The 18,790-nt window shown below is 38.3% G+C and overlaps 1 protein-coding gene across 5 annotated transcripts in view; it reads left to right on the top strand.

Moving 5' to 3' along the window:
- Positions 1-18,790, top strand: part of igsf9bb (immunoglobulin superfamily, member 9Bb) — a 113,811-nt gene that overhangs the window by 19,008 nt on the left and 76,013 nt on the right. For all 5 annotated transcript variants that reach the window (XM_065286957.1, XM_065286955.1, XM_065286956.1 and 2 more), the window contains exons 2-3: positions 8,453-8,644; positions 15,471-15,617. In XM_065286957.1, coding sequence (XP_065143029.1) covers positions 8,453-8,644; positions 15,471-15,617 — 339 coding nt within the window. The remainder of the gene's footprint in view (positions 1-8,452; positions 8,645-15,470; positions 15,618-18,790) is intronic.

Here is an 18,790-nt window from a genome sequence, read left to right as displayed (position 1 = left end):
TGGTGATCTGATTGACGAAAACCCATCTTAATACCAGGTGTAAACAGCCCCCTTATGTTATGTGATTTGTGTTAACCTAGCTCCAGAAAACTTTTTTCATATCAGTAGTATGCATTTCGTTGGAATCAAACCCACACCCATTTGCACTGTTAATGCAACGAGCTAAACGAGCTACTTTTATATATTCTTGCCATTTAAGTATTGTAATTAAATAAATGTATTATAATTGTATTCCCCGTTTTTTTCCTATATTTAAACTGCACATTGTCGGTGTGTTAGCTTTTGGTTACTTGCCAGCTAACAAAACAGGCAATTGTCACAGAGGCTTTACAACCTCATTAGTGGAATCCAATATTTAGTTTCTTTTTCTGCTTAGCCAGTTATTGAGTCACCCACTAACATGATTACTACACAGAGTCATTTACACACATGCCTAAAGAAGTTAACAATGCCTGAGAGAGTCAGGGAGGAAATCACACAATATCCACAGAAGGGTTTGGAGCCGTCGGATCTCAGGAAAATAGATTAACCTCTGCAGTCCCTGAAAACACAAGCTCTCAACATCTGAAGTATATTGAAAATAATTGACAGTGTATGTTTGGTGCGCCACGCTAAAAGTGAACCAAATACAGTACATACCTGTTCAGATTATTTTGGACGCATGGTGCCATTGTACATCAGGAGTAGGCCGGAGGGCCACTGTCCTGCAGAGTTTAGTTCCAACCCTAATCAAACACACCTGAATTTCATTTCCAAGGGATCCTGAAGACTTTAATTGGATTTTTCAGGTGTGTTTAATTAGTGTTGGAACTAAACTCTGCAGGACAATGGCCCTCCAGTACCAGGGTTCCCCACCCCTGCTTTACAGGAACACAGCACACAAGATACTGTACTGTACAGTAACCTCTGTGCATACTATGGGCATATAAGGGCCTGCTGTTTAAAACACATTTTAGCTGAAAATACTTTTCCGGCCACTCTATGGCACATGCTGAGCTTTCTGAAGATCAGGTTTATTAATCTTACTAATACCATTCGCTTGAAATAAATTATCTTAAATTATACATTAAATGTGTAGTTTAATGTTGGGGGCTTACATCCCGACTGTAACGTCAATGTGTGTTATGTTGAAACAGGTTTGTTTTCCAGTGGATTTTTGCATGCACAAGGTTTACATAAGAAGAAGGAAACAAAAGTGTTTGATAGGCCTCTCACCATAGCTACTTTTCTACCCCAGAAATAATAGTATTACTTTTAAGACCATTTAATGTCACTGATCATATATCACAATAAAATTGCATAATACTGTAAGTACATAAGAACACCACTTAAATTTTTAAGAATCTTAAAGGGGTCATAGCATGAACATTTGACTTTTTTCATGTTTAAGTGCTATAATTGGGTCCCCAGTGCTTCTATCAACCTAGAAAATGTGATAAAGATCAACCCAGTAACTTAATTTGAGTAAACGTTTTTCTGCAAGCATGTGAAAAATTAGGTCGTTCAGATTTCGCCGGTTTTGTGAGGCAGGTAGCAAGGCGAATTACAATATTACCGCCCCCTTTATCTGCACTATCGAACCACAGCACTGCCATTTAGTGCAGAGAGAAAGAGGGAGAAAAGATAATTGACAGCACAATTAAGTTTCCATTACAACAAACCACCATCATTGTGATCAGTGTTTGCACTTCATCTGCTCATTTGCATTTTAAAGGACACACCCAAAAAACGGCTCGCTTTTGCTCAGGCCTACAAATTTGTGATTTTAACATGCTGTATTAAATTATCTATATGTTATTTTGAGCTAAAATTTTACATACACATTTTGGGGACACCAAAGATTTATTTTACATCCTTAAAATATCTCATAATATGACCCCTTTAAGATAAAAAATATCAAAGTATAAATATGAAATTGGAATGTAAGAAGAAAACTATATTTATAAAAATATATATATATTATTTTGTTATAAATTCACATGTAGGCTCATTATGCGGCTTATTATGCGAGTCTTTATTTCCTCAGTTGTCAATCACAGATTATTCAGGAGCTTTCACGCCTTCTCGCATATGGCCTTTCTCAGCAAAAAGTGTCTTCGGAATTCTAAATCAAGATATTGTTTTATGTGAATGAGTAGGCAGAATGATTTTCATTTCATTTTAAAGAAAAAACTCTAGACTGCTAGATTCTGTTTTGAAAAGTCACATCAATTTCCACATTAGCAGATTAGCTAATGTAGCTCTCTTCCTGAAATGCATGGATTTGAAAAGCCCTGTGTCCCTGATTGGCCAGCTAATATGTACGTTGTTATTGGCCTGAATACCTCTGATGTCAGCCGGAAACATGATGCTCCTTGCATGTTTGAAAAATACAGTTGCCACAGGCTGCAAGTCCGAAGCAGGAGGAATTATGATAACGTCGGTCTTTACTACATCATAAAACCAGGAAGTAAACTGTTGCCTACAATCCGTGTGTTTGTTGTAGTCCAAGAAAAGAGATTTACGTTGGAGACGATAACTCGCGTCATTGTTAACTTTGTGGTGTGTATCTTTTGCACATCGTCAACATGTACTAATACACACCTACACTACAAGGAAATTAAAAAATGTGAATCAGACAATAGGTGCTCTTTAAAACATATATTTCTAATAAAATTTCTACTAAAATATGCAAATCTCATGCGTTTATTTGTTTAGGATTAACCATTACACATGAAACTACTTTAGTGTGCATTGATATCCGTATTGGAAATGCCATCAGGTTTTTTGAAAAGGTCTGAACAATTGTGCCCCTGCAGAGCTTATTGTACAAGCACAATATTAATTATATTCTCCATCTCCTCAGGAGTGCCATGCTAAAGGAAACGGCCAATTAAGTGATTTCCTCTCATTGCATTTTAAGTGTTGGGTCTTTAGCATTGTTGTTTGCTTTTAATGGAACAAAGAAACATCCGTTTACTATTTCTGCAAGCTGGAGAAACATAAGCCTTCCTAATTCAAGGAAGGATGCGTTTTTTCGCAGCAGTACACAGCAGAGACGTTTCTGATTTATTAAAAAAAAATTAAACCAGAAATAATTTAGTCTTGAGTTTGCATTCCAGGTCTAATGCAAGGTCACTTTAATCTTGCTCACAGTGCAAAGTATAGTTTTGTCATTATATATTACATTTTATTGGCTTAAAATAAACACAAATTTAAATGAAAAAGATGATCTGTAAAAAATGGGTAAAGGAATAGGTTAAATACTAAAAGGAAAAGTATACTATTTAAATATAAGGATAATGAATGGATAAACAGTGTTTAGAGTCCCAATCAATCACATCAAATCATTTGGCGAGCTGTCAGATGTGATTTTCACCTTGAAAATATAGTTTAGTGGTGGGAGACGTTGTGATGAGATCTGGTTGAATCACTGCCCCCTGTTCCTCCTTTGCAATTAGAGGTCCATCAACTCGTGCATCTTACTCCGCGGTCATTACTTACAAGTAATTTATGGTTATTTATAGAAGCAGTCGGGTTCATCCTTAGCAAAGCTAGCCCGCTCAGAGGGAAGTGTGTTTTTATGAGCCTGCTCATTACAGCTTACTGCTTGCTTACCAGCAACATTGATGAAGTAATTCAGGGTAAAGTGAATAGAAGTGAAGAATCCAATATGGTGAATGTGTCTTATATGGAGGCAGTTTATTGGTTGTGGTTGTCCAAGACCTACTATTACTTTAAAGTGAATGTATAGGGGTCCATTAGTCGATATAATTTTCTGCAGACTAGTACACATTTCATGTTTGTCTATTTCGGTAACATGTTTAAAAAGTCAGTTTGTTGAAGAAATTACACACTCGATTTTCACAGATTAGCATCAAAGGACATTTAAAGAGCACCCATTTCATTATTAAAAACAACAATATTTTGTGTATTTGGTATAATACAATGTATTTGTGTGATTTATGGTTCAAAAACACATTATTTTCCACATACCGTACATTTTTTGTTGCTCCATATTTCCCTGTCTTCCTGAAACACACTGATTTTTAAAAAAAAACCTAATTGATTTGAAAAGCGCTGTGTCCCTGATTGGCCAGCTAATCTGTACATTGTGATTGGCCTGAATACCTCTGACGTCAGCCGGAAATGTGATGCTCCTTACTATGTTTGAAAGATTCGGTTGCTAACAGGAGTTAATTTACAGGCTGAGTCCGAAACTATGAATTATGATAATGTCGGTCTTGTCTAACCAATCCCAGGAAGTAAACTGTTGCCTACCATCCGTGTGTTTGTTGTAGTCCAAGAAAAAAGATTTATGTTGGAGACGATAACTCACATCATCATTTACCTTGGGGTTTGTACCTTTTGCATATCGTTAACATGTACTAATACACACGTACGCACCAAAGGAAATGTAAAATTGTGAATTGGACCATAGGAGCTCTTTAAAACGTGCAGCGTCTGCCCAAGTCTGTCTCTAAATGGAAAGCAGGATCCTATGCATTTAAAGCTTGCTATTTCTAGCATTTCCGAAATTGTCTACCCTACCTTTTAATATTTGTTGATCCTCTTTTGTTGTAAAATCTTGTTTTTGTTGTTCTAGGTTTTGTCTTTATAAACTTTGCACATGCGTTTTGTCTAATGTTTGCCAAATATTTTTTAATTGTTAAAGGTGAGCTTCAGTTTATATTTTATGGAGCCCCTAAGGGGACATGGAGCAAAAATTACATAAAGTTTACTTTCATGTGCTCACGTGAAAATTTCATGTGCTCACGCGAAACTTTCATGTGCTCACGCAAAACCTTCATGTGCAAAATATTTTTTTAAAGTTTAGTTTCGCGTGCTCACGTGAAACTATCGCGTGCTCACCTGAAAGCGAAAGTTTCACGTGCACGCGCGATAGTTTCACGCGAGCATGCGATAGTTTCACTCGGTAATATTTCCACCAATGCAACATGCGCACAAAATTTTTAATGCATCTTTAATAAAATTTTGTATGAAGAGGGAAGATTGTTCAAAGTTGGACATTACTTTTGCCACTACTATAAATTTAGGATATCTATTTTTTTACACAATAACAATATACACACATTCGGATCAGCCATTATGCTTAATGTAATTCAAAGAAGCATATTTAGCTGATGAACCTACTGGTTCTGCTGTCTGCTCAGGCTTTAATCATATGATTGTTTTAAGTCACTTGAAACCAGAGATGGGCTGTGCAGGACAAGAGGAGAGGTGCACATGTCTTAGCTGGGGATAGTTGAAAACAAAGAGCACATTTCACAGCCAGCGAGCCAGCCAGCACCTCTCAGAGTGTTTAGTGTGAACTCGGTGAGTGATGCATGGCAGGGGTGGTGTGATCCGGCCGAACTAGGTCAAGTCCTTTGCTGCTATTAGCGCTTCATTACTTTCCAAAGCCACCATGATATTTTGCTTTTTATAAGCCCTGTCAAAATCGTCTGATGTGGATGAATGATGGATGAAGCTTTAGGATATTGTTCAGCAAAGAAATATATCATTTAATACACATTGTATAGCGTGAGCGTCCTTCCCGAATGATACTCATGAGGAAGATTTTGACAGTGGGCTCTTTCAAATGTACAGTAATTGCGCAGTCAGGATTCATCTTGTTTATTTGCTGCAGATTTTCATCATCAAGCATGTTATGCAACGATCAGATGAGTGCTTCTCTCTGCAGTAGATGGCAGACGCTAACACTTCAGTAATGCTTGAGTTATTTTCTTGAGCAAAACAAACTTTTTGATCAATTTTGTTTTATGAGAACGGTAAAGATTTAAATAGGCAGGTAGGACTGCATAACAACGAATCGCAACTAATTGTTTGCAGAATAAAAGTTTTTTAGGATAGCATCTTGCAGTTGATGGAGATTTGTGGGATGCACATCCAGGGCACGAAGCTCCCGTTCCACCACATCTCAAAGATGCTCTATTGGGTTGAGATCTGGTGACTGTGGGGGCCATTTTAGTACAGTGAACTCATTGTCATGTTCAAGAAACCAATTTGAAATGACATTGTGCATTATCCTGCTGGAAGTAGCCATCAGAGGATGGGTACATGGTGGTCATAAAGGGATGGACATGGTCAGAAACAATGCTTAGGTAGGCTGTGGCATTTAAACGATGCCCAATTGGCACTTCGGGGCCTAAAGTGTGCCAAAAAAAACATCCCCCACACCATTACACCACCACCACCAGCCTGCACAGTGGTAACATGGCATAATGGATCCATGTTCTCATTCTGTTTGCACCAAATTCTGACTCTACCATCTGAATGTCTCAACAGAAATCGAGACTCATCAGACGAGCCAACATTTTTCCAGTCTTCAACTGTCCAATTTTGGTCAGCTCATGCAAATTGTAGCCTCTTTTTCCTATTTGTAGTGGAGATGAGTGGTACCCGGTAGGGTCTTCTGCTGTTGTAGCCCATCCGCCTCAAGGTGGTGCGTGTTGTTGCTTCACAAATGCTTTGCTGCATACCTCAGTTGTAACGAGTGGTTATTCCATTCAAAGTTGCTCTTCTATCAGCTTGAATCAGTCGGCCCATTCTTCTCTGACCTCTAGCATCAACAAGGCATTTTTGCCCACAGGACTGCCGCATACTGGATGTTTTTCCCTTTTTACACCATTTTTTGTAAACCCTAGAAAAGGTTGTGCGTGAAAATCCCAGTAACTGAGCAAATTGTGAAATACTCAGACAGGCCCGTCTGGCACCAACAACCATGCCACGTTTAAAATTGCTTAAATCACCTTTCTTTTCCAATCTGACATTCAGTTTTGAGTTTAGGAGATTGTCTTGACCAGGACCACACCCCTAAATGCATTGAAGCGACTGCCATGTGATTGGTTGATTAGATAACTGCATTGATGAGAAATTGAACAGGTGTTCCTAATAATCCTTTAGGTCAGTGTTTAATGTAAATGAAAACATTTATTCTGCAAACGATTAGTTGTGATTAGTTGTTATGCACCCTTATAGGCGGGTGAGATACTCTTCCGTTGTAAAGTCACAATGCGGACGATTCTTAAATGATTCACATTTGTCAAAAATCAATTTCTAAAAGTTAGTTTGCAAGATAATAACATGACATTATTGGAACTAAAGGGCAAAAGTCAACTGCATGAGCAGTCCAGTACAAAAACAGTTCAGAGATATGTCAATTGGAATGGGTTTATTGAGCACACAATATATGAAATTTTTCAAATGGTGTAAATAGTTTGCATTGTTACGACTCCCGGCTCAGTGTTTTTAGAGAAACTTGACCTACTTTTCTAAGTGGGATTTTCAAAGGCCTCCAGCCTTCCATCGCATTTTGTATGTTGAGAGAGATCTGTGAAAATCGGGTGCACCATCAAATCCTTACCTAATGTGGACACCAACTTTTTACTATATTTATTTGTGTGCACATCAGCGTTTCATAGAAGTATAAATGTGTCTTTCCTAGATGGTGATTGATGGTCACAAAAAACAATGAAATTTAAGATGCTTGCGTGCTCTGTGTAAGCGTGCATCCTTTTTCTCTCGGGTATCAAACGGTTTGACCGACTCAATCCCCTGTGTCTTTCATTGTAAACTGGAGTAACTCTGCGAGAGAGAGAGAGCAGCTTGTTAACCGCTTGTTGCTCTCAGCCGTGCAAACAGTGAAGTCATACCTTCCTTGTTTTGCTCGGCGATGATGTCACCAGCAGCCAATCATCATGTGCTGCTGCAGTAGGTGGTGGGTGCAGCGGGAGTCTTGGGTATATGCACGGGGACGCACTGGCGGTGCTCCGGCTCTCATCATCACATCATTAGAGTAGAGAGAAGGGGAGGGGAGAGAGAGGCAGAAAGCTGCAGATGAGAATATCTTATCTCAGTCATGAATCAGTCATTTGATTCCTGAGCTTTTTGTATGTGCCGTGCAATGCCTCACATAGGAAGTTATTCATTGAATAAATCAATTTTAGCCCACCTAGGCTTATAGATTCTTTCTGTCTAGACTTTCTTTCTGTCATGTCAGAGACCTCTCATTTTTATAATGCCAAACAGCACTTTACTAGCCAATAGCATTCTGTCAAGGTCAGTGTTATATTTGTGTACTTTTTAACAAAAAGACAATTTTTTGTTGCCTATTTGAAGATTTTTGAATACTTTGATGTGATCTGGATAAATTTAGGTGACATTGCTACTGTAGTAAATGATGAACGCTAGTGGTTTTGCCTTAAGACTTTACATACTGTAATAATGCTCACCCATTTACTGTCAATATCTGAACAAATTCAACTTTTCAGTATCTAAGCATGATAATTATTTTATGCAGAATTGAAAGAAAGTCAATGCTGTCCTGAAGCATTGCCTAAAGACCAAAAATGTCAGCTAAAATAAGTCTTTCCATGAAAGTTGTGAAGTGCGATTTGTACTGTACAAGGCTGTGTTTGTAATTTTTCATGAAAAATGTATCTTCTTACAGGTGCCCACGGAGTCAGAGAGGAACCCCAGTTTGTGACGGCCCGCGCTGGGGAGACCGTGATTCTAGGATGTGACGTGACCCACCCACTCAACGGTCAGCCCTACGTGGTGGAGTGGTTCAAGTTTGGAGTGCCCATCCCCTTCTTTATCAATTTTCGCTTCTACCCTCCCCATGTGGACCCCGAGTATGCCGGTATGCTCATACTTTAAACTTTACACACACACAGAGGGATAGGCTCAATCTGCTTTTTGTGAAGCAGAACAAAAGTTATGTAATCTTAGTACTATAAGAGAGAGAGAGTGAAACACTGTATAGTAGGTGGGGGTGTTTGGAATATACAAAATATATAACCCAGCAGATATTATAAAGTATGTGATCAAACAGCATGCACATTTTCTCTTGAATGGGCTTAGTCCAGGTCCTGATACATTATTTAATCTCCCTCCCAGAGGTTTGAAAGCTATGAATGAGAGCATCAGCCATGAAGATTAAAAAAAGAGGTTTTGAGGTGGTGTGCACGGGGGACACAAGGTGGATCAAATATGATCCTTCCCTAATTGAGGATGGAAATTACATCATTGATAAGGAACAAAGAAATAAAGGGCATAATTCAAAAGAATGTCAGATTTTTTTATAAAAGCAAAGGAACTGTGATAGTTGATCAGATGTAGCTTGGGGCAGGATATATAATTTTAATGATTCTCACTCACAGTGAATGGTAATATGATGGGAATGGGTTTTCACCAGTTCTTCTTGCTCTCATTATGAATCCTTAGCTGATTTAACACATTGTGTGCAGTGCTGAGTTGTTTTTTTAACGGATTAAGATATTCAAATATATTTACAAGTTAATTCAGAATGGTTAAATGGTTAAGATGCAATGTATCACATGGAAATAGGATTTTCTGAACTATTTTGAAATAGTAACATTTTTAATTTAAAATAAGTGGCAAAACACCGTTCAATCCATTTACATATTCAGTATTTGGCAAATAGACCTGTCTTAATAGACATTGTGATATATTCTGAAACAGTACTTGGAGGTTAGCCATAATAAAGGCCATTTACAAACAGAAATCATAAAGGTACAGAAGTAAAAACAGTTTCTAGATGTCAAAGAGAGAGAGGAAAACAAATCTGTCTTTAGTGCAAATTAGGGCTGCACAATAAATCGCATGCGTTTGTCATGCGCATCTCGTCAATAAAGCCGGTTCCTTGATAAGTAGTAAATCGCCATCACCTTCTTTCAGATTGAGCGGCAGGTAACACTTTATTTTACGGTGTCTTTGTTACACATGTTACATGTAATTATTATAGTAATAACAGTTAATTATGCATAATTACATGCAACTAACCCTAAACCAAACCCTAATCCTAACCCCAACCCTATAGTAAGTACATGTTATTAATGATTATTACTTAGTACTTAAATGTATAATTACACTGTAACAGTGATACCGTAAAATAAAGTTTGACCGAGCGGCATTTACTACACAAAGCCACAGTTTACTGACAATCGGGGCAATTTCGTCCTCATTATCGTGGGCGTATTGCCTGCGATAATGAATGCGATATGGCCCAGCTTATCATATCGCATATTGACAATCGCATGCAATTTATTGTGCAGCCCTGCAAATACTTTCATTATACTTCCATTTTATTCCATTATATTATGCTGCAATGGTGTCGAATATGTTTCCTGTAAATCAGATAATAGACATTTGTTTTGCAAATCTTTGTTTTAAGTTCTTACATCATTAGGAAAAAATATTCTTAATTTTCTAATATAAAAAAGGCCAGATGAAGACCTTTATTGATTTAAAGGTTGCTATTACAGTTGCGTCAAGTCAAGGAACTTTATTGTCATTTCAACCATACCAGTGCAGTACATTAATGACATGAGACAACGTTTGTCTAGGACCATGGTGCTAAATACATAAGATAACACAGAGATGAAGGTTTTTATGATAAAATATCCAAAAACCACTTGCACAGTGTGATGTATTTTACATTTATTTTATATTTCAGTTGTGTAGTTACATTATCCCCAAAATTCCCAAGGATGTGTAAATCTAAAACAAATTCCTATTTTAAATAATGGCTTCTTCCTTGTCATTGTCGCCTATCTATGAAGTAAAATAGCACAATAAGCAAAGTCTATAACTGTGGCATAAACAGCCAGCGTGCTTCTGTGACCTGCATTTACATGAAGTCTCATTCAGCACCATATTTCCTCTGACCTGTGGCCTGTAGTGGGCACTACATCCTCCAGAGTCTACACTAATAGCTGCACTCAGCCTGATCACAGTAGCCCTGTATTTTTGTGCGTGAGACCCCTGCATGTCTTGACTCTGCTGTCTAACACAAGTTTGCTTTGTGTGCAGTATTGCTCAGGCATGAAATGATATCCACCACTAAATGACTTTATAGGAATCCCATGTAATTGTCTTTGTGTGGGCATGTGTTTAAAGGCTGATAAAGAGGCCACTAGCTAGTATGTATTGGTGCTAAAAAAGAAGCTGAACGTGTCTCAAATCTCAAGTGTCTGTTTTGCAAGTGACTTTATGCTTCCTGTGTTTTCTTCTCATTTAAGTAATTTATTACTGTACCTTTGTTTAGCTCAATTATCTCCTCACTTGTTTGCTTTATGAATAGACCCACTTGTGTGTACTTACATTTCCTTTGTTCTCCTTGTGTATACCTCTGGTTCTGTTTATTTGGCTATCGGTTCTCATTCCTAGATAATGTGCGGTTTATTATTGCTCGTGGTTTTCTCCTTGTTCTCAGGTGTCTATTAAAAGACTTTATTAGTAATATCTGCATAAAGCGTGTAGGATTGTATTACGCACTGTGACAGCAGACTCAACCTACTAAAATGGATTTACCCTTTGAAGGAGGAGATTTTTGCCCGGTACTCTCAATTACATCTTTTCGGAGTGGGATGGATGACATCCTAGACCAGATGCTGGTTGTGGAGGAAGACCCCATTCGTGTATTGAATTCATTGACTATGTCTTGTAGGTTTTGGCACCCTCATTCACTGTGGGAGTCGTCAAGGAAAACATCAAAAACTCCTGTTACCCAGAGCCCATACCATTGCCAGCTATCACTGCTCACAAAAAGACAAAAGCTTTCCCAGCCCAAAGAGCCCTGGAGCCAAAGAAAGATCTTTCACCACGAACCCAGTAGTGGTATCAAAAGTGTGAGCTACCTTAATCCATGGAGCTAGTCCTTAAAGGGATAGTTTAACAAAAAAAAAAAAAAAACATGATTTACTCACCCCCCAAGCCGTCCGAGATGCATTTGTCCACCATTTTTCAGACAAACACATTTTCAGTTATTCTAGAAAATGTCTTAGATCTTTCAGTTAATCAAATGTAAAGTTACGGGGTCCAATCCAAACAGCTCCACAATGATAATCAAAGGCCTTCTGAGGGTAATCTGCGCCATTTTGTTGTAGTAATATCCATATTTTAAACTTTATAAATGAAAATAACTAGCTTCCGGTAACACCGCCATCTTAGTCGCGTCCGCATTCAAGATGAGAGCGTACGCAGTTTATGGAGGGTTCTGTGCTGCTGCTCTGTGCCCCCTCCCTCAGAATTTGTGATTCGTCACTAAGAAAAGTGCGTACACTCCTGAGTCTAAGATGGCGGCGTTACCAGAAGCTAGTTATTTTCGTTTATAAAGTTTTAAATATGGATATTTCTACAACAAAATGGCACGTATTACCCTCAGAAGGCTTTTGTTTATCATCGTGGAGCCGTATGGATTTATTTTGTGAAGGATGGATGCGCATTTTTTGGACTTCAAGGACGTGGACCCTGTAACTTTACATTTGATTAACTGAAACATCAAAGACATTTTCTAAAATAACTGAAAAGTTTTTGTCTGAAAAATGATGGACATATGCATCTCGAACAGCTTGGGATGAGTAAATCATGGGTTTAATATCATTTTTGGGCGAACTATCCCTTTAATCCAAGAGAAAGATGCCATTCTTGCCTTGTGCCTCTCAGCTTCCCGACTTCCTTGCTGATGACTCCCACCAGCTCTCCGGCTCCACCTCGGTCTTCTTCACCTGTCTGCACTGTGGTTTACTAGGTCCATGACTTCACCTCAAACCATCATCAGCCTTATGGCTCTCGATTGAGCTCTGCTGTGGTCCACCATCATTTAAGCTTTACTAAGCTCCCTCATCCATCTGGCTCCACCTTTTCTGGCTCCACCTCTGTTGGTTGGCCCCCTGGTTCTGCCCTGGAAGTCCATCTGGGCTCCACCCTCCATTGGCTCCACCTTGAAAAATTCTTCCAGGTTTTTGCCCTTTGCCAGTCCTTTTTTACAGCCTAAATGTGCCACTTCACAATTAACTGTACTGAGTATCAATTACTGCATAAATGTATCCTAATATTGCCCCATTGTTATTCCTGTGGTGCTGGAGGCAGGTTTCCAGTTCCCAGCATGTAACAGTGCATGAATGAATCATGCAAATTACTGCTTCTGTTGTTTTATAGTTTACCTCATTATTTGCAGTGATTGTATAGGGTTCCTGCAGTTTACGTCACGCAGCTTAAACTCCATCCTTTTGCCAGGCAATCGTAGGGCACTTTAACATTGTAGCATTCAAATCGGTAGTGGTTGAACAATAATTTTAAACCTTCTGTGGACTTCTTATACCTTACAAACCTTACTATTTTAATATGTTGTATGCTTATTTGTTACTCTGAAAGGACATTAAAGAGTTTAATGTGGAAAATAACTGAGCTGATACACGTTAAAAGGCATTATAGGGATCTTTTATCTATTCAGTTTTGGATGTACAGGGTTTCCCGCAGCACTTTTCAGTTCGGGCGGCCCACCTAAGCTTGGAAACCCTACCACCTTAACTAAATTTCGCTGCACAAAAGGCCGTCAATTGCATCTCGGAGAATAGCGTGGACGCGCTTCACACATGAGCGGGCACACGCACCACATGGCCGAAATGAGAGAAAGACAAGGTCCATCACTGTCTGGAGCATAACTAGCCAGTTGATAAAACATTTAATTCATTAATAATCTAGTATGTGTTCATTTTCTGTCATAGTTTCTTCAAAATTGAGTTTTATTTGAGTGTTTTAAATACATGTTAAAAGGCATTATAGGGATCTTTTATCTATTAAGTTTTGGATGTACGCAGGGTTTCCCGCAGCACTTTTCAGTTCGGGCGGCCCACCTAAGCTTGGAAACCCTACCACCTTAACTAAATTTCGCTGCACAAAAGGCCGTCAATTGCATCTCGGAGAATAGCGTGGACGCGAAATGAGAGAAAGACATGGTCCGTCACTGTCTGGAGCATAACTAGCCGGTTGATAAAACATTTAATTCATTAATAATCTAGTATGTGTTCATTTTCTGTCATAGTTTCTTTAAAATTTAGTTTAATTTGAGTGTTTAAAATAAAAATATTAAAGGGCGCAGAATGGGTCACGTGACGTCCAGACCTCTATTGCCTTATTGAATTATGTGTCATGTGGTGTGAGCGCATCTCTTTTCTTGAATATTATGCCATGACATACCTATGCAAACAATATGTAAAAACCGAACTAAAGTAATTTTATTTTTGTGATTTACTGTTTTCTACATAAAATCATCCTACATTCTGAAAATAAACCTTGATATCTTGTATATACTGGGTTATTTTCAACCTAACCGGTTGAGTTCATCCCTTTTTGACCCAATGCTGGGTTGAAAATACTGTATTTAACCCCTTTTGGTGTCAGCATTGTTTCCTTAGCTCACATCAACCCCCTCCAACGGTTGTTAAAATAGGCCAGACGTTTGACCGCTCTTATTTCGCCTTTGGTTAACAGCACTCAAAGGAGCTTCTGCATGTATTTTTGGTGTTTGCCTTCCTGTTTATTGCTGTGATTTGTAAAACATTATTATAAAAGATTGAGTGATGCATAAAATATTCTCAATACATATTCACAATATATTTAATGGTTTAATAAAATTATGATTTAAGTGTACTTTTATTGTACATTTAACTGTTCTTCTAAGATCAGTATTTTGTTTTTATGAATTGTGTTTACTAGCAGAAAATAGCTTGGACCTATGCGGCACCCTAATACAGATACAGTATATGTACTGTACTGTGAATATATATGCTTAAAGATTTGGGTCATTCATATGACTGTATTTACTTAATGAATTTTCTTTACATAATAGTTTTATGTTGTACGCTGTGGGACTATAACATACTCTTTTTAGACTACTGTACTGTCTGTGTTTTGCCATTTCTTACTAGAAAAAGTTGTTGTGCAGGTTAAACACTGTCACATAATAGCCCTAAACTCTGCTGTCTTGCAACCCCTCTGCCAGTGCTGATATTGTCCCTGCCATCTGTTCGGCATTGTTGCCAGAAAACGGCATAAATCCCTTCCTCCGTTTGACCCTTGAAATGTCCAGCCAGCTATAACATGTCATGGTGGATTTGCTTCAGCAGCTAGAGATGTTTCTCGAAGTTGCTTACAGGACTGTCAAAAATGACTGCAAGTCTCTTTGGCTCCCACCTCAGAACTGACGTACTGGTAACAAAAAAACACTCACGAGTGATGGATATCTGCACTTAGGCTGTGTGCAGTAGAGTAAAGATAAAGACTTTATATATTTGAAGCAGTTACCTGTGCAGTCCCCTCAGGACACTTTGTTTCTTGTGCATCAGCATAAATTTAGTTCTGGTCCATGTCATTGTCACGTATTGGTTACACAACTCATTTTTCTATTTTCTTACCATTGTCACTTCGGTTTAGGGTTAGATTTACATAAAATGACATCCTTACCCAAACCCAACTCTAACCCTAAGTCCAGGCGGCAATGGTTCAAAAATCTGAAACATGTAAGTGTTTTAAAGGTACTTGCGTAATAGTTTGTGTCTGTTTTGTAATTATATATCAAGCAGCAACCTTTAACAAAGGGTCAGAGACCTTAAGCATGTACAGTTCATACGTGTCTTATATCGTGCCTTTTAACCCCACAGGTCGAACCAGCCTGCACGGCAAGTCATCTCTTCGTATTGAGAGGGTTCGCTCAGAAGATCAGGGCTGGTTTGAGTGCAAGGTCCTGATGCTGGAGCAACAGTTCCACACCTTTCACAACGGCAGCTGGGTGCACCTTACAGTCAACGGTGAGTGTCTGATCTCAGGTTTTTTGCTTTATAAATAAACCTTTTAGGTTTATTTACTGGGCTGAGGGAAGTGGCCCTGGATCAGTTTTATAAAGGTTCATATTAACCCAGAGCATCATCAGTTTCAGTCTGCCTGTGACACGCTGTCGCCGTGGTTCCAGGGTTTCGTTGCCTAGGCAGCAGACACCCAAATCCCCAAACTGGTTGCAGTACATTAACTCTGGCTCATCACTGGGTTATATCCACACAGCTTTTATGCTAGTTTACTTCTTTAATAGACAAAAGCTTTACTTTCCCTCTAAACCAACAACAGATTGCACTTTAGAAGTGAATAGATGCGCATTTATAGACTGTTTGATCTGATAGTTTTTTGTTTGTTTTGTTTTGTTTTGGAAATATGCTCACTTATGCGATATGTTTGACCAGTAATAGTGTCTATCATGATATAATTATTCTGCTATTTGATATTTTAATTACATTTTTTAATATACCATATAAAAAACAAAATATGTAAGATTTTTTCACATGAATATATAAAAACCAATAGCACCGTGTTATGTTTAAAGAGCTCAGATGCAAAGACATGTTTTCTTATTTTCTTGACATGTTTAGACACCAGTGGGTCTAATCCAGTGTTGGGCGGCCCCAATTCCTTTATTTATTGACCATGCACTTGAAATGACACATGCCGGGATTAAGTGGATTTGAAGCGAAAGTATTTGATGAACATATAGTTTGTGCCGAGAGCATTCAGTTAATATTATTATATACTAGTCAACATTTGAAGTGGATCAAACAAGTTATTGGGTATTGGTTTTAAGACAACTTTTATGAGAGGTTTTGATCCACTTCAAATGTTGACTAGTGTGTAATTTTTTTATGGTTGCGTTAAGCTCATGTGTACTAAGATCCCCCCCCCCAAAAAAAACTGTTTCAACAATGTTTTAATCCAGAGAATTAGCAGTTTTAAAAAATGTTCCACCTCTGTTCATAGGGTCGCCTCTTAACTCTTTCCCGGCCATTGACGAGTTAACTCGTCAATTAAGAGAAAACGCTTCCCTGCCCTGTTTTTTCGGCCATTCGTATGTTTGCTATTATCCACCAGGTGGGCTCTTACCCAACTTGTAGAACCCGGAAGTATTCCCTTAGAGCAAACTGTTTAAACTCTGTGTATGTTTTGAGGATCGCTCTATATCTGATCTCTATCAAAAGTCAAAAATGTAATTATCTCAGCTTTTTGCTCAAAATGTGGTCTTTTTGAAGAAACCTACCCATTTTTGAGAGGTGATAAAAAGAGAACAAATGAAGGTAGGATTAACTTTTTTTTAAAGTAGAGTGTCTTTTCTTTAATTTGATATATTTGATAACTTTTGCCACCTGGTGGATAACAGTGTAAATACAGATTGCCAGAAAAACTCGTCATTGGCAGGGAAACGTTTTTTTCTTAAATGGTGGAGAAAGAGTTAATCACAATTAATCGTTTTATCAGCCCTAGTTATAACATAATGGTTTTAACATTTAATTTCACTTCATCATCCATAAATATAGTCAGTAAATCCTGTCAGATTGAATTCAGATTGGCAGTGGAGGTAAAGACAATTCCCATCATTCCATGCTCCTAGCATCATCAAGCCACAGTTTTTTGTATGGCAATCTCTCGCAGCGAAACTGACATGTGCTTTTAAATATCCACGTGGTAATGGGTGTTTTTAGGCAATGTACTCAAATTAATTATGAACTTAATAAACATATGTTACGCATATGAAATGTACTATTTTCTTTTTAATTAAAATTTATTTCCTATTAATAATTTCCCCAAACATCAGGGCAAAAACAGTATTGGGTAAACAACTTTTGTCGCTGTAGGCAACTTTTAAGATAGCTGATACACATACACTCGTGACAGCACATTTATTCTTTTTAATGCAGCGAGATAATACAAATATATTTTCACATTATTCTTTTTTTAAATTGCTCTCACTTTACATAAATTGCAGTCCTGCCTACAAATATTTCAACTCCTTTACGCTAGCCACTGTTAAATCTGTAATATTTGATCTCTATTAAAGTATATGCTGCCCATCTTGTCTGGAGTTTTTTGAGCATTGCGGAGTGGACTTTGGGTTACATGATCAGATTGAAAATGTAGTTGCTACATCAGCTACACTTCCAGTAGTAATCTGCGTGTATCTGTTTGTGTTTTGCCTGGTTTTAAATCTAGCAGCTCAGCACACATAAATTGGAGTGTTGACGGGCCATTTTATCATCCCCATGTGAATGCTTGCATTTGGTGACCGGATGCCCTGCAGACTGTGTGACTAACAAACTAATATCAGCAGTGTTTCTTCTATGAGAGCTCAAGCAGCACACAATCTCTCCAGCAGCCTGCAGTGAACTGAGAAAAGTACCACAGGGCAGGCGCACAGAGACGCTTTCTTTGTCAAACTCTTATACGCTGCATTTGAGTTTAATCAAAAACTGAATGGGACTTTAGGGTGTACTGGATTATGTTTGTTTGGCTGGCAGGTTGTCAAACCTCATTAGCAATTCCCTTTCTCACAGGCATTACTGGAGTGTACGTTTACACAAGTTTCAAACTTTAGCATATCTCAGTGAACACATGCATAGGACGAGCTGATGAATTGCTTTTTAAAGGGTATCGTGCTGAACGCTGTCTGTGTGAGTCTTGTTAAAGGGGAGGTGAGTGTGGCGAGCAAGCGGCTCTCAGGAAAGAAATTAGCTCTGTGTTAGATGCTGTCGCTATGCGCCTCTGAGCTGTTGTTTTACAGTTCCTGTGATATTTTCACTCTCTCACACTTGGGGAGCTTGAAGTGTGAGGCACGTGTCAAAAGTGCTAGGGAGGCAAAGCAGTGATGTCATAGTTCATGAAAGCAGAAAGGTTGAGCACCTATACAGGTGACATATATAGCAATTGTAAGTCCCTTTGGATAAAAGCATCAGATAAATAAATATTGATGAAAATTTATGCATTTAAACTCTAAAAAATGCTGGGTTATTTTCCAGCATTGGGTCAAAAATGGTTGAAATGAACTCTTGCTTCCCTGTAGCTCTCAAATATAGTTTATGTGTTCACACAGCTTGAATAAAGTTTAAAGTCGCAATGAAATGGAAGTGGCGGTTGCCTTATTTTTAGGGATGCTCCGATCAATCGG

Source organism: Paramisgurnus dabryanus, chromosome 18, assembly GCF_030506205.2.
Source record: "Paramisgurnus dabryanus chromosome 18, PD_genome_1.1, whole genome shotgun sequence".
Classification (NCBI taxonomy): domain Eukaryota; kingdom Metazoa; phylum Chordata; class Actinopteri; order Cypriniformes; family Cobitidae; genus Paramisgurnus; species Paramisgurnus dabryanus.
The sequence above is the reverse complement of the archived record's forward strand: the minus strand, read 5'-3'. Positions and strand labels throughout refer to the sequence as shown.